We start from the raw sequence: 11,756 nt of genomic DNA, 5'->3' as shown, positions 1-11,756 counted from the left end.
CTTTTTTAAAGCTACCAATTTTAGAGAAATATTTTCCGGGCTTGCGTACTTAATTTAGTAGCAACTACGTTAACACAGCAGAGGCTGAAGTCGGCTAGTTCGAGCTGGTTTAAGAACCTGTTGACATCGAGTAACATCTTTTTGTTTATACTACCTTTGAGGTTTGAATTTACTGGGCGTGGGCTGTCAATTTTGATGAACATCACCTCCAGTGCCATGCAAGTGTAGAAAACGATTATTCGTCATTATTGTGGAATAGAACTCATTTTTCGTTCTTTGCGCCAGCAGTATTGATATTACACGCACTTGGAACGACAAAATCTATTTGTATCGTTAGCAAGGATAATAGGTAACTAAGTACTGTGACGGCTACCGGACGCTCTAGATTTCTCAAATGAATCAAAATGGTCCTTATTTAGGTCGAACCAGGAAGGATCAGAAAAACCGCACAGCATAATAGCGTACTGAAACTATTACAATGGGTTTCTCAGCTTGCAGGTATCCTATCGAGCTTAACTTGAGGCTTAGAATCTATGCAAAAAGCCAGTGATTCATCCAATTATGCAAGACTTATAGCACGCACGTTTATCGATCTTGCTTTCTGGTGCACCTATAAAAAAGTTCTTTGACAACACACATTGTGGTGATGACGTCAGAATAGAGAATTTATTTGTATCGAAAGTAACAAATACACCACAGGCATCTGACAGGACGATCTGAGTCGCCCAAGAGGATTGAACAACTGAGCTAGATGTATCAAGGATGTAGTTGGTGGGGTTGACAGGACACATTGCTATTTCCATTTCGCCGGCTTTTCGATATAGAAAGCTGTTCTATCGAGGAGCTTCAGGTTTCGGTGGGGAGGTCCAAAAACCGACGCGACGCGCATCAGGAGGACCGCAATTCGAAGTACCATAACCTACCATCATCCAACCGAAGGGATCGCGAGAGATCAAGGCCGTCAGTTTTTGTACATGTTGTTCTACTCGAATTAGACTAGTCAGTGTCAAACACACTTGCTCGGTAGCACTTAGGTAATTTTTTGATAAGGACGACTGTCAAAACCTACAATTTATTAATTGCAGCATAACAATCGGATTAAATTTCTTAAGCGAGTCACAAGTGTAGCACAAGATGCACAAACGATATACACTTCGTGGTCGCAGTAGCGCCAAAGGCAATGTATGATAACCTAAATACGTCGAGAATGTTCCTGACCCTGCTATTATCAACTTGCTATTTGGCACGTTCAAACGTCTGCTTACGCCACTTGCCCGTGTAATTGCCCTTAGAATGTGCCGGAAAATACTGCACTGGGCATTCAAAAAAACACCAAGCTGACGGTCGTGCGCGGCACAAAGAACTAACGTGTTACGTCATTGACTCTCTGTCATGTTACGGCCAGTATAAAAAGGCCCCAATTACTAGTTAGACGACATCAATATAATGGAATCGCAAAATTTGGAGATACAGAACGCCCCTACGAACGCAGAAACTGCCAAGACTGCCAGCACCGCTAGCCCCCCTGTCCAGTCGTATCTGAATAACGACGGAATTGACAGCATGACGCCTGCGGCACGTAAAAAAAGGGTCTCCTCACTCTCTTTGTCAGATCAGTGGGCAGGGTCGATGAGGTCGCCCTCTCTTGCCGCTCTATCAAAATTGAGTAATGGCAACAGCAATGTGAGTCTCAAGAAGACGGGCTCGAAGGCTAGCTTGGGCAAATCGCACTCCCGTCTATCGATGTTGTCTTTAGGCTCTGACGGACACCCTGTCCGGTATAAGACCCACATCGTGGACCATTTTCGTGTTGCGTCGTATGCGTTTGCATTTGATATTGACGGCGTCATTGTGAAAGGCCCTGAGACTATCCCATATGCCAGAGAGGCCATCAAGATGTTGAACGGTGAGAACAAGTACAATATCAAAGTTCCTTACATTTTTGTCACCAACGGTGGAGGTAGACCAGAGAGTGAGCGTGCTAAGGAATTGAGCGAGAGATTGGGAGTTGAGATCACCGAGGACCAGATCATTCAGGGTCACACACCGATGAAGGACCTTGTTGCCGTTTACAACAACGTGCTTGTTGTTGGTGGTGTTGGTGACAAGTGTCGTAAAGTTGCTGAGGGTTATGGTTTCAAGAACGTGTACATCCCATTGGATGTGATGTACTGGAACCCAAGCGTGACACCCTACTACACATTGACCGAAGAGGATAAAAAAGTGTGCAAGAAAGACGTCGATTTCTCGAAAATCAAAATTGATGCAATCTTGGTCTTTGCAGACTCCAGAAATTGGGCCGCTGACCAGCAGATCATCCTAGAGCTTTTGATGTCCAAGAATGGAGTCATGGGAACTGTCAGCGAGACATTTGAGGAGGGGCCTCCAATTTACTTTGCCCACTCAGACTTTATTTGGGCAACCAATTATAAGCTTTCCCGGTATGGTATGGGTGCCTTGCAAGTTTCCATTGCTGCTCTCTATAGAGAACATACCGGAAAGGAGCTTAAGGTCACCAGATTCGGCAAACCTCAGCGTGGCACTTTCAAATTTGCAGAAAAGGTTCTCAAGAACTGGAGACAAGATGTGTTAGAAGAGCATGTCGAAGAGATCGCCTCTGCGGTGGCTTCCGAATATTCGGGAGAGGATGGCGAGGAGGAAGAAGAAGCTCTCAGCTTCAAAACGCCTGCTCAGAAAGCCGACGAACAGAAGAAGGAAGAAAAAGACAAGGGCGGAAAGCAGAAAACAGAACCTAAGAGAGGGGTTTTCAATGAGACAGACTCTGAAGATTCCGATGACGAAGATGAAGGATTGACTATTCAAAAATTATCGCAACTGACTCTGGATTTGCCGCCAGCATCGACTGTGTACTTTGTTGGTGACACTCCAGAGTCTGATATCCGTTTCGCAAACTCTCACGACGAATCATGGCACTCGATCTTGGTCAAGACGGGTGTTTACCAGGAGGGAACAGTCCCTAAATACAAGCCAAAGTACACGTGTGATAATGTTTTGGAGGCTGTGAAGTATGCTATTGAGAGAGAGCATCAACTTGAATTAGAAGAATGGAACGCTGGCGCTCAAGATCCTCCAGAAAATCCAGATACGGTTCAACCAACGCAGGATGCCCTCCTTGTCGAAAGAGAGGTCATAAAAGAGAAATAAGTAGTGATATAGTAAGTAATAACTACTCTCAACTTTCTACTAGTTAGATTCATGTGTCCATTGGGGCGATTCTCCTTGCAACTTCCGGGGCACAAGACACACATGCAGTCACCATAGTAGTGACTACGAATAAGCTCTCGTGGCCCAGTCGGTTAAGGCGTCAGTCTCATAATCTGAAGATCGCGTGTTCGATTCTCGCCGAGAGCACTTTTTTTGAAACTTTAAATGCAAGTTGAATAGTCTACAATCTTATCGAAAATGCGGGAAAAAAAATAGAATACTACTGCTATTGTGAAAGAGCTGAAAATCTATTATTTGAGAGGCCAGCGAATAGGCATGACATGCGCTGGAATAGATTGTTGGCGATTAAGGCTTTGAATCGTTCAAGCTTGAATTCGAATTGAAGTAGTCGCGTAAGAACCCGAATTTCTTTTTCTAGTGATGTCACAATGTATACTCGCACTTGAGAGGTCTCGAGCTTTGAAAAGGGAAGCCCAAATTTTGTGTTCAGTAAAACAGGCCAACAAGTGTTGTAGTCAAAACTTTATCGACGCTAGACGCACTTGGTGCCCAGATTAGGATTTTCGCCTAAGGCGGAGACCTACATTTGACACTAGACAGTGTAGCCTCCAGAATATTTGTATAATCAGGATGATCATCAAAAGAGGATACTGAACGCAAATCCCAGCAATATTACAGTTGCCACTTGTATATGACAGAAACCGCGGAAAATACTCGGCAAGAGAGATGCGAGTAGGGGGACCTGAATGCTAACCGACAATTGTATATGTTCATGCGTGTCCTAAAAATAATATGCATGATGAGCCCACACAACAAAAAAGGGCATCAAATGTGAATAGGCGCAAATCGTTATTTTAAGGGCATCATCAAAGATGCAGCCATGTCACAAGTTTGTTACCAGTGGGGCGGTGACCCCCCTATTTACGTAAGATTGTAGCTCATGCACCCTAGTCAAAAACAGCGTGTTTTCGGGCCATGCAAACAAACACGACAGATGATTATGCTATTGCAGGCCGTATCTGCATGAGAAGTCGGAGAAATTATTTGCACCTCCTTCGAATACGGCATCACCAGCTCGTTAAGGCGTGCTGATGGTGCGAGTATACACTTAAAGGAATTAGTTGGCTATCTTGCATAAAAATACCTCGGGGGAACCACACAATAAACAATCCTTGTCTCCGGGTGAAATTAAATGCTATGGCACCTACGCGACATAGTCAGGGCGGATATCCGACTTGTATGTGTGCCAAGTTCCGGTGCTAAGAAGTTTGTTTGTTTGCGTTTTTTTGTCGCAAATTCGAAATGTTCGACCAGCAAAACACTTGCCGATTGATACTCCTGCATCTTTGCGCAATGGATCTGCGATCGGTGCACCCGTATTCCAAATACAGTAGGCGTGATATGCGGAATCTGCAAACTGCATATTGACTCCTGCACTTCCAGGCAACTGGGTTTCCTGATGTACTTGTATTATTTTTGCCTTTGCAGTAGTTCTTTTTTTCCTTTTGCGTCTACTGTCAGAATCCGGAAGTGAAATGAGATTTGGGTAGATTTTAATACTCTTCTGCTCTTTATAACCCCAAGCAATCGATTATACCAGCTAATGCTCTTATTACGGTTTTACTGAACCCACAGTAGATTAAGCCCCAACTCAGTTATTGTTTCTGGCCCCTTTGTGTCAATCATGGCTTCCGTACTCAATCGTGAGAATTCGAGTATAGGGCAGACCCCTGAATCCTCAGGTACATCCTCCGTCAAACTACCCTCCATTTCCAGCCTCACAGCATCCATCACCAGTCCTTCCAGAGACAGTCCAGATTTGTGTCTCTTCCCACCACCACCACCAGCGCCGCAAACATCCTCGAACCGCTATGCTGTCGAACAAACTGTGTATCGGGATCCTTTCAGTCGCCACAATTCACGTCCGCCTTCCCTTTCCGACTTACATGCCAAACAGGAGGTCCACCTGCCGCCTCTATCGTCGATATTGAGTGCACCCGTGTCCCCTCATCCACGACCCCATGCGGCATCTTTACCAGGCCAAGAAGTTTACCCTCCGCTATACGATCCCGTCACCGCCTATTACGCCGCGCCCCAGCAACGGCACCAGTCGTTCGCCGGCTACTCGCCAGAAAAGAGCCACTCGGCGCACGATCCAATGCTAGATAAACGGGAACAATCACCTGACAGCTCAACAGAGAGAACAGACAAACGCAAACGCGTAGTACGCAAGCGAACAAGAACCGGCTGTCTCACGTGCCGCCGGCGACGAATCAAGTGCGACGAACGCAAGCCTTTCTGTTTCAACTGCGAGAAATCGAAAAAAGTGTGCGCAGGATACGAACAAGTCCCCTATGGGGCCCGACGGTACAGGTACATGCCACAGCCAAAGCCGCAGGAAGTCCATCTCGAACATGGAGAAATCATGCAATCCCCGACGTCAGGTACGCTACCACCGGTTATGAACTCTCCGATGCCCCCTCCTCCCTTGAGCGCTGCCATGATGCCTCGGTCTCCACCTCAGACCGCGTTCCCCATGGTCAGACACCACTCACACCCTTCACCGCACGTTCAGCGGTCGCCTGTACTATTATATCAGCCATACGCAGGGAATCCTCCTCCGTATGCGCCTCACTATATTTCCCGGCCCGTGGCATACTCGCACTACTCAGCCCATCTCGGGTTTACGCACCCTCAACGGTAACTGACCGACTGTTTATATCTAGAGTGTCTCTAAATGCGGACTAAATCTCGCTGTCCTGCCATGAGGAGCTGACCTCTATTCTTTTTGAATAAAATAGTCAAAATACAGTTCAGAATTATTTATTTGTTCACTTCTTTATTGATGCGTGCACTTTTTTTGTTCTGTTGCTGCGTTGCCGCAGAATGGATACGCGGCGTTGAGCCAGATAGACAATCGCTGTATAGGCCTGACGAGGACGGGCTTTGGGCATGTCTGGGCAATCCGGAGATCAGGATCTCTTTTGACAAGATTAATGACGATTACTGTGATTGTCCAGATGGTTCTGACGAGCCAGGGACTTCTGCGTGCAGCTTGGGTCGATTTTACTGCGCGAATGAAGGGTTCCGCCCAAGCTATTTGCCTTCCTACAAGGTCAACGATGGCATTTGTGATTACGATCTGTGTTGCGATGGTTCTGACGAGGCTGATGGAAAATGCCCATCTAGATGCGCACAAATGAAGAAATCATGGGAGGAGGAAACAGCGGCACGAAATGCGGTTATTTCTAGGGGACTAGCCAATAAGGCTAAAATTCAGCACAAAGCACACAAACAGCGGACCAAGTTGAAGTACGAAATTACACAATTGTCTGCCGAGATCGAGAAACTCGACCAAGAACTTTATGGTCTCAACCAGCTGAAGGCTCCTACAGAAAAGGAAAGCGCCATAATCTCAGTGTTTGAGCAGCTGGACTCGAAATTGGAGGACATTTCCTCGCAGATCTCGGAAAAGCTCAAGCAACTCGACGCCAAAAGACAGAATCTGAGAAACCTGGAAGAGATTTTGGAATCTATGAGTAACGAGTATAACCACAATTTCAATGACCCGGCCGTAAAAGCTGCAGCTCAAGCATTCCAGGAGTATTCTGTCAATCAAGGTTTGACGAAGGACGAAAAGCACAGTGATCAGGACAGTGAAGTTAAATCTCTGTTCGAAACTCTGCAAAGCCAGTTGAAAGACTCTGAGACAGAAATTCGGAAACTGGCTGGCGGTGGAGACGAGGCCGAAAACGAACTGTTCGACTTCAAATCCACTTTCAAAGCCATGGTGAACTCTTTCCTGGGCGTGTCAAACAGACGCCAAAAGATCCCGTCGACAAGAGAGTCAGAAAAGCGGAAGAAGGAAATCGAAGACGAATTGAAGCGGTTAAGAAGAGATTTGCACACAAAGGAGGAGCGGCTTAATAAAGACTACGGACCACAACAAATTCTCATGGCTATGGACGATTGTATCGTGGACAAAATTGGCGATTATGATTATAGATTGTGCTTCGTGGAAAAAGTGGAGCAAATAGATCGCAATGGCCATGCAGTTAGAATAGGCCGTTTTGAACGGACCGACTTTGACGAAGAAAAACAGCAGCTCAAGCTGATCTACGAACATGGAGACAAATGCTGGAACGGTCCGGTGAGAAAGGCCACTGTTCAGCTGGAATGCGGCGAAAAAAACACCATCGTTGCCGTTACGGAGCCGGAGAAGTGCGAGTACACGCTGAGAGTCAAGTCGCCGATCGGATGTTTCGAGCCAGTTGAAGCTTGATAAATAGAATCGCGCGGTGTATTATTAAGTAGTGCGTAAATGGACCCGGGTGTTCATTACTGGACATAGACTACCACGCTGGTGATGTCGTCTGGCTTGCCTCCAATGTAATCTTGGCCAGTAAGATCGCTTAGTCGCTGCGAAAACACGCTCTTGAAGTTGCTATTAAGACTCAGCTCTTTGACGTTCCGAACAAGGTTCATATTCATTTCCCCTATCTGATCTGCTGCAAAACAGTCATCCAGATACAGCGCCACATCATTGATGACCACGTTATCAATTAAGCCGTCAGTAGTGAACATGATCACGTCTCCTGACTCGAGCTGGAATTCGTACTCGTCTGCATCTTTGGGCAGATTCATTAAATACTTGGAGCCCTTCTTTTTCGCTATGTCCAAGAATTCTTGCGGAATCACAGATAACTGATACGGAGCGTTAAACGAATATGTCTGCTCTTTGGACTCGAAGACGCACTTGAACCGCGAATTTTGTTTCCTAAAGACTCCGAACCAGGAGTCACCCAAATTGACAGCATGCAGCTTGTTTGTCATAGCATCAATGACGCCAAAACAGATGGTCGTAGAGCCAACCTCAACAGACCCGTCCTGCTTCATTTTGGTGTATGCCTTGTCCAAGATCTCAAGCGGAGTAAGGTGATCCTCGTGTAAAAATTCCATTGTTACATGGGTGGACAGCTCGCGGCTGATCGCACTGGAATCAAACCCTTGCTCAGACCAGCCACCAACCCCGTCCAGAACGCCAGCCAGCACCTTGGAATCATTATATGCCATCACATAATTATCTTCTCCCGTAGGCGAATCGTACACAGTATTGGTCTGGACCTTCTTGCGGTACTTGGAAATGAGCCCGTCGTCAGGACGGTTTACGTCTTTGAGGCGATCTTTTGGCTCAAAAGCCAAAGACATCAGATATCCATGGCCAGCGGTCTCAAAGTGTTTAGCAATCGTGTGGCCGTTTTGAAAGTTTCTGAAGGTATACGAGTCGTTCGAAAAACACCGTCTACCTAAACGAGCAGATACCGTCAACCTAGATGTAAACCCAGGGCCATAGGAGGCCACTCTGGTGTTATAGATCAACATGCTAAGATTTCCAAAAATTTCGTACACTTTTTATACTATATTTTTCAACTACCTAGTTTCTCAACAGCACCCAAAATAAATTTCCCGAAATCAAATTCTGGATCATCGAAGTTCACAGCCTCGGTAGAAGCGGCTTGCTTAGGTGGGTTCAGCTTTCTATATTCAGCCTTGGCAGCCTCCACCAGCTTCAGCTTTTTCTGGTAATCGTACAGTTCTTGTTTCTTCTCACCTTCGAGCTTCAAAGTGTAGGTGTGGTAAGCTCCGTACACAATGCCAGCGGCCAATGAGGAATATCTAAGGACCTGAAGGTTAGTTGCACGAATCGAGCTCCAATACTCACGTTTAGTGTGGACATGGTCTATTTGTTTTCCCCTCTATTATTTCACCAATAAAACTTTGGAAAAACTTGTCCTAGGTTATGAGCTGCCCCCCCATGCCGGAAAAAAGCAGAGTCTTGTATTTTGATCTAATATACACCCTTGCACCACAAAAAGCACATCATTGGTGCTGACTGAGCACAAAGTCCTTGATCCTGTCGCGTTCCTGCTCCCACAGCTCTGCGTTGCTCAGCTGTTCAGCAACAAAGTCCACGTCATCGGGAACCTCGATCTTTCGCGCCGCAATCTTGTTTCCCGTTCTCGCTAATAATGTATACTTGTTGGCTCCGTTTTCCGTTTGTTCCTTACGAACAAGCGCGCCGACAGGATGGCGCCCACGAGGCCGAGGGTTTGCTGAGCTGGAAGTTTTCAGACTTGAAGCCAGCATGCTGTCAAATTCTGACTGAATGCTCATCTCGAGCTGTTCGTTGATCATGTTCTCGTCCAGCTCAGGTTCAGTGTCGTCGTCCTCGTCGGACTCATCCTCGGTCTCTGAGTCGCCCATATCTTCTGTATCTTCTGAGTCCGAAACCTCATCTACCTCCTGCTCCTGCTCTTCGTCATCTTCCTGCTCAGGTTCAGGCATTTGGCGGGCAGCTTGGCTAAGTTCACTGATCCGTTTAGCTGCCTCCGCTGCGCTATTTGCACGTTTCACGCCGCGTGACTCGAAACACTTGACCACTTGCAAGTTCAGGTCAAGGGGCAGTTCACCTTGGAGCAACAGGTGATAGTCAAATAGCATCAGCTCCAACGGCATATTTTTCTTTGACAGTTCGAAAAACAGGCACACCATCTTTGCCCAGAACCAGTTAGATGGATCGCCATGAACAGATTCGAAAATCGCATATTTGACTAAATTTCGAAAAAGTGTGGCGGTTATCAACCTCTTGGCCGCAAGTTGCGCCAGGTAGCTTGCAATCGCCATTCTCTTCCTATTGTGACGGAAATCATTCAATTCAAAGCCATTTTGAAATTCCTCTATCAGGCCATCAACCACAACTGTTACTAGAACTGGATCTCGCTCACCTAACCATTTAAGAAAAGAAACTAGAGTAGGGATTTCATCATAAGTTATCGACTCTGGATGGGTAAAAAAGTCCACGATCTTGGAATACGACTCGGGGTCCCATTCGAATTCAAGAAACACAGAAAAGAAAACCTGGTTTTGCAGAGCCCGTTTCAACATATAATCAAGGAATTGGATCTTGGGTTTTGCTGTTTCGACCTGCACCTTGTCTTCAGCAACGGCAAGCGACGTAAAAAAAGCCTGTGCGGCTTTTTGACGGTCTCCTTGCAGCCTGCTTATCACGCTTTGAAGAAGATGGAGCAAGTTGTTCATGGCCTCAGAATACTCCGGTCGATAGAGAATGGTGAATCTGGAATAGTCGAATATTAGCGTCAGCAGATCTAAAGCCACCCCCTCCCCAACACTTACCACTAGCACTCGCAGAGTATTTAAAACCTTCGTACCAGGAATTAAGTTGAAATTCACCATTTCGCAATATAGCCTGACCATGTTGTAATCTAGATGCGACATCATCTGATGATCTTGCAGGATCGCATCAGCTTTGTTTTCTAATTTTTGAATTAGAGCTTTGAACACATTGCGGTTGATGCATAGGAACCTTGCAAAGGCTTTAGAGTTAACGTTATGAGAGTATGCGTGGCGATACAGACGATTTTCCGCAGACTTGGTGTACATTTCCTTCAGCCAAAATTCACTGGCTTTGTTATCTATCTCCTCCGCAGTGGTAGCAGCGTCCAGCTGCTCGATGAATGCGGAGAGCTCATCTTTACGAGCATTCTTCTCTTCTACGTCTGTCCCCCTTTTCAAAAGCAAGCTCGGATCCACCATTTCAGAGATCTCAGGAACTTCTTCATAAAATTTGCGTTGCTCCTCGCTCTCCCAACGGTTTGCTTCTGAAAGTCCGGAAATAGCCGTGATCTTGGCCGTCGGTTCCGCCTCCCGAGCCAGCGAGGGTTTTTCAATGGAAAACACCTCATGTGCAAATTCTGAATAAGCTTCCAATCTGGCAAACTCGTCTTTCTTCTCCTTGAGTTCAGATTCAAGTGATTCTGGCACTTTACCGGTTTTTCTTGATATCTCGTTGACTTGGTCCACCAATCTAGATATTTCTCGATGTGTATTTTCGGTCACTTTGCATATATGTTCACTATATTTAGTGAAAAGCTTGATTAATGACAGTCTCTCTGACGCCGCTAGAAGCTCATTCTCGCATAGAAGTACATCTTCAAACTTTCTAACAAATCCAGAAACAATCGGGAGCAGCTTTATGTTATTAGCGTGTTGAGAGAGTAGCTGTGAGATGTAGGCCAGAAGAAGAGGCCTGTCCGATTTCAGCAAATAACGGGGCAGCTTGCTCTTATCAACACTATCATCCAGACGAATCAGATCAACCAAGTACATCTCACAATACAATCTCATCAGAGTGCCCAAGACGGACAGATGCTCGGGTTCCTTAAAATCCTCAACTGAACGGAAAAAATATAATGCCAATTTTGAAGTGAATCGAGACGAAAATCGCTGATGCAGCACCGAAAGCACCTCAACAGCAGCCAATGTCTCCTTCTTTTTCAAAGAAAGTAGCCCGTCCGCCGTTGCAGGGATCAACTCATCTAAGTATTTCTCAAGCGAAACTCTCTTGATCGAGTCTATCAAAGAACTCTGTGTGTCTGCTGTGATGGCCGAACTTAGTTTCTTGAGTACAGCCATATTGCTTTTCAAAGAGGTATCAGGAGAGTCCACGACAAGCAGCTCTCCAGCCCAGGCTTTCTGGTTCAGGTGGCGGA

At 46.0% G+C, this 11,756-nt stretch overlaps 5 protein-coding genes and 1 non-coding gene across 6 annotated transcripts; 3 read left to right on the top strand and 3 right to left on the bottom strand.

Annotated features, from left to right (window-relative positions):
- Window positions 1-84: 84 nt before the first annotated feature.
- Window positions 85-1,083, bottom strand: OGAPODRAFT_15446 (uncharacterized protein). Its single transcript, XM_018353735.1, has one exon. The coding sequence runs from the start codon at window positions 801-803 to the stop codon at window positions 552-554; it is 252 nt and encodes an 83-aa protein (XP_018213513.1). The 5' UTR covers window positions 804-1,083; the 3' UTR covers window positions 85-551.
- A 363-nt stretch (window positions 1,084-1,446) lies between these two features.
- Window positions 1,447-3,166, top strand: OGAPODRAFT_92290 (uncharacterized protein; the record flags this gene model as incomplete). Its single annotated transcript, XM_018357133.1, has 1 exon — window positions 1,447-3,166. The coding sequence occupies one exon, from the start codon at window positions 1,447-1,449 to the stop codon at window positions 3,163-3,165; it is 1,719 nt and encodes a 572-aa protein (XP_018213512.1).
- Window positions 3,167-3,298: 132 nt separating this feature from the next.
- Window positions 3,299-3,372, top strand: OGAPODRAFT_t7. The gene has a single exon. It is a non-coding gene; the product is annotated as a tRNA-Met (tRNA).
- Window positions 3,373-4,820: 1,448 nt separating this feature from the next.
- OGAPODRAFT_92289 (uncharacterized protein) lies at window positions 4,821-8,515 on the top strand. Its single transcript, XM_018357132.1, has 2 exons — window positions 4,821-5,868; window positions 6,100-8,515. Exons 1-2 carry the CDS (start codon window positions 4,871-4,873, stop codon window positions 7,466-7,468), a joined length of 2,367 nt encoding a protein of 788 aa, XP_018213511.1. The 5' UTR covers window positions 4,821-4,870; the 3' UTR covers window positions 7,469-8,515.
- On the bottom strand, window positions 6,049-8,955 carry OGAPODRAFT_74966 (uncharacterized protein). Its single transcript, XM_018355953.1, has 3 exons — window positions 8,909-8,955; window positions 8,621-8,870; window positions 6,049-8,594 (listed from the first exon to the last, which is right to left on the bottom strand). Exons 1-3 carry the CDS (start codon window positions 8,921-8,923, stop codon window positions 7,525-7,527), a joined length of 1,335 nt encoding a protein of 444 aa, XP_018213510.1. The 5' UTR covers window positions 8,924-8,955; the 3' UTR covers window positions 6,049-7,524.
- Window positions 8,956-9,006: 51 nt separating this feature from the next.
- On the bottom strand, window positions 9,007-11,722 carry OGAPODRAFT_15443 (uncharacterized protein). The gene has a single exon (XM_018353734.1). The coding sequence runs from the start codon at window positions 10,282-10,284 to the stop codon at window positions 9,067-9,069; it is 1,218 nt and encodes a 405-aa protein (XP_018213509.1). The 5' UTR covers window positions 10,285-11,722; the 3' UTR covers window positions 9,007-9,066.
- Window positions 11,723-11,756: the final 34 nt, after the last annotated feature.

This window comes from Ogataea polymorpha (assembly GCF_001664045.1).
Source record: "Ogataea polymorpha strain NCYC 495 leu1.1 chromosome Unknown OGAPOscaffold_1, whole genome shotgun sequence".
Classification (NCBI taxonomy): Eukaryota; Fungi; Ascomycota; class Pichiomycetes; order Pichiales; family Pichiaceae; genus Ogataea; species Ogataea polymorpha.
This window is presented reverse-complemented; position numbering and strand designations above follow the sequence as displayed.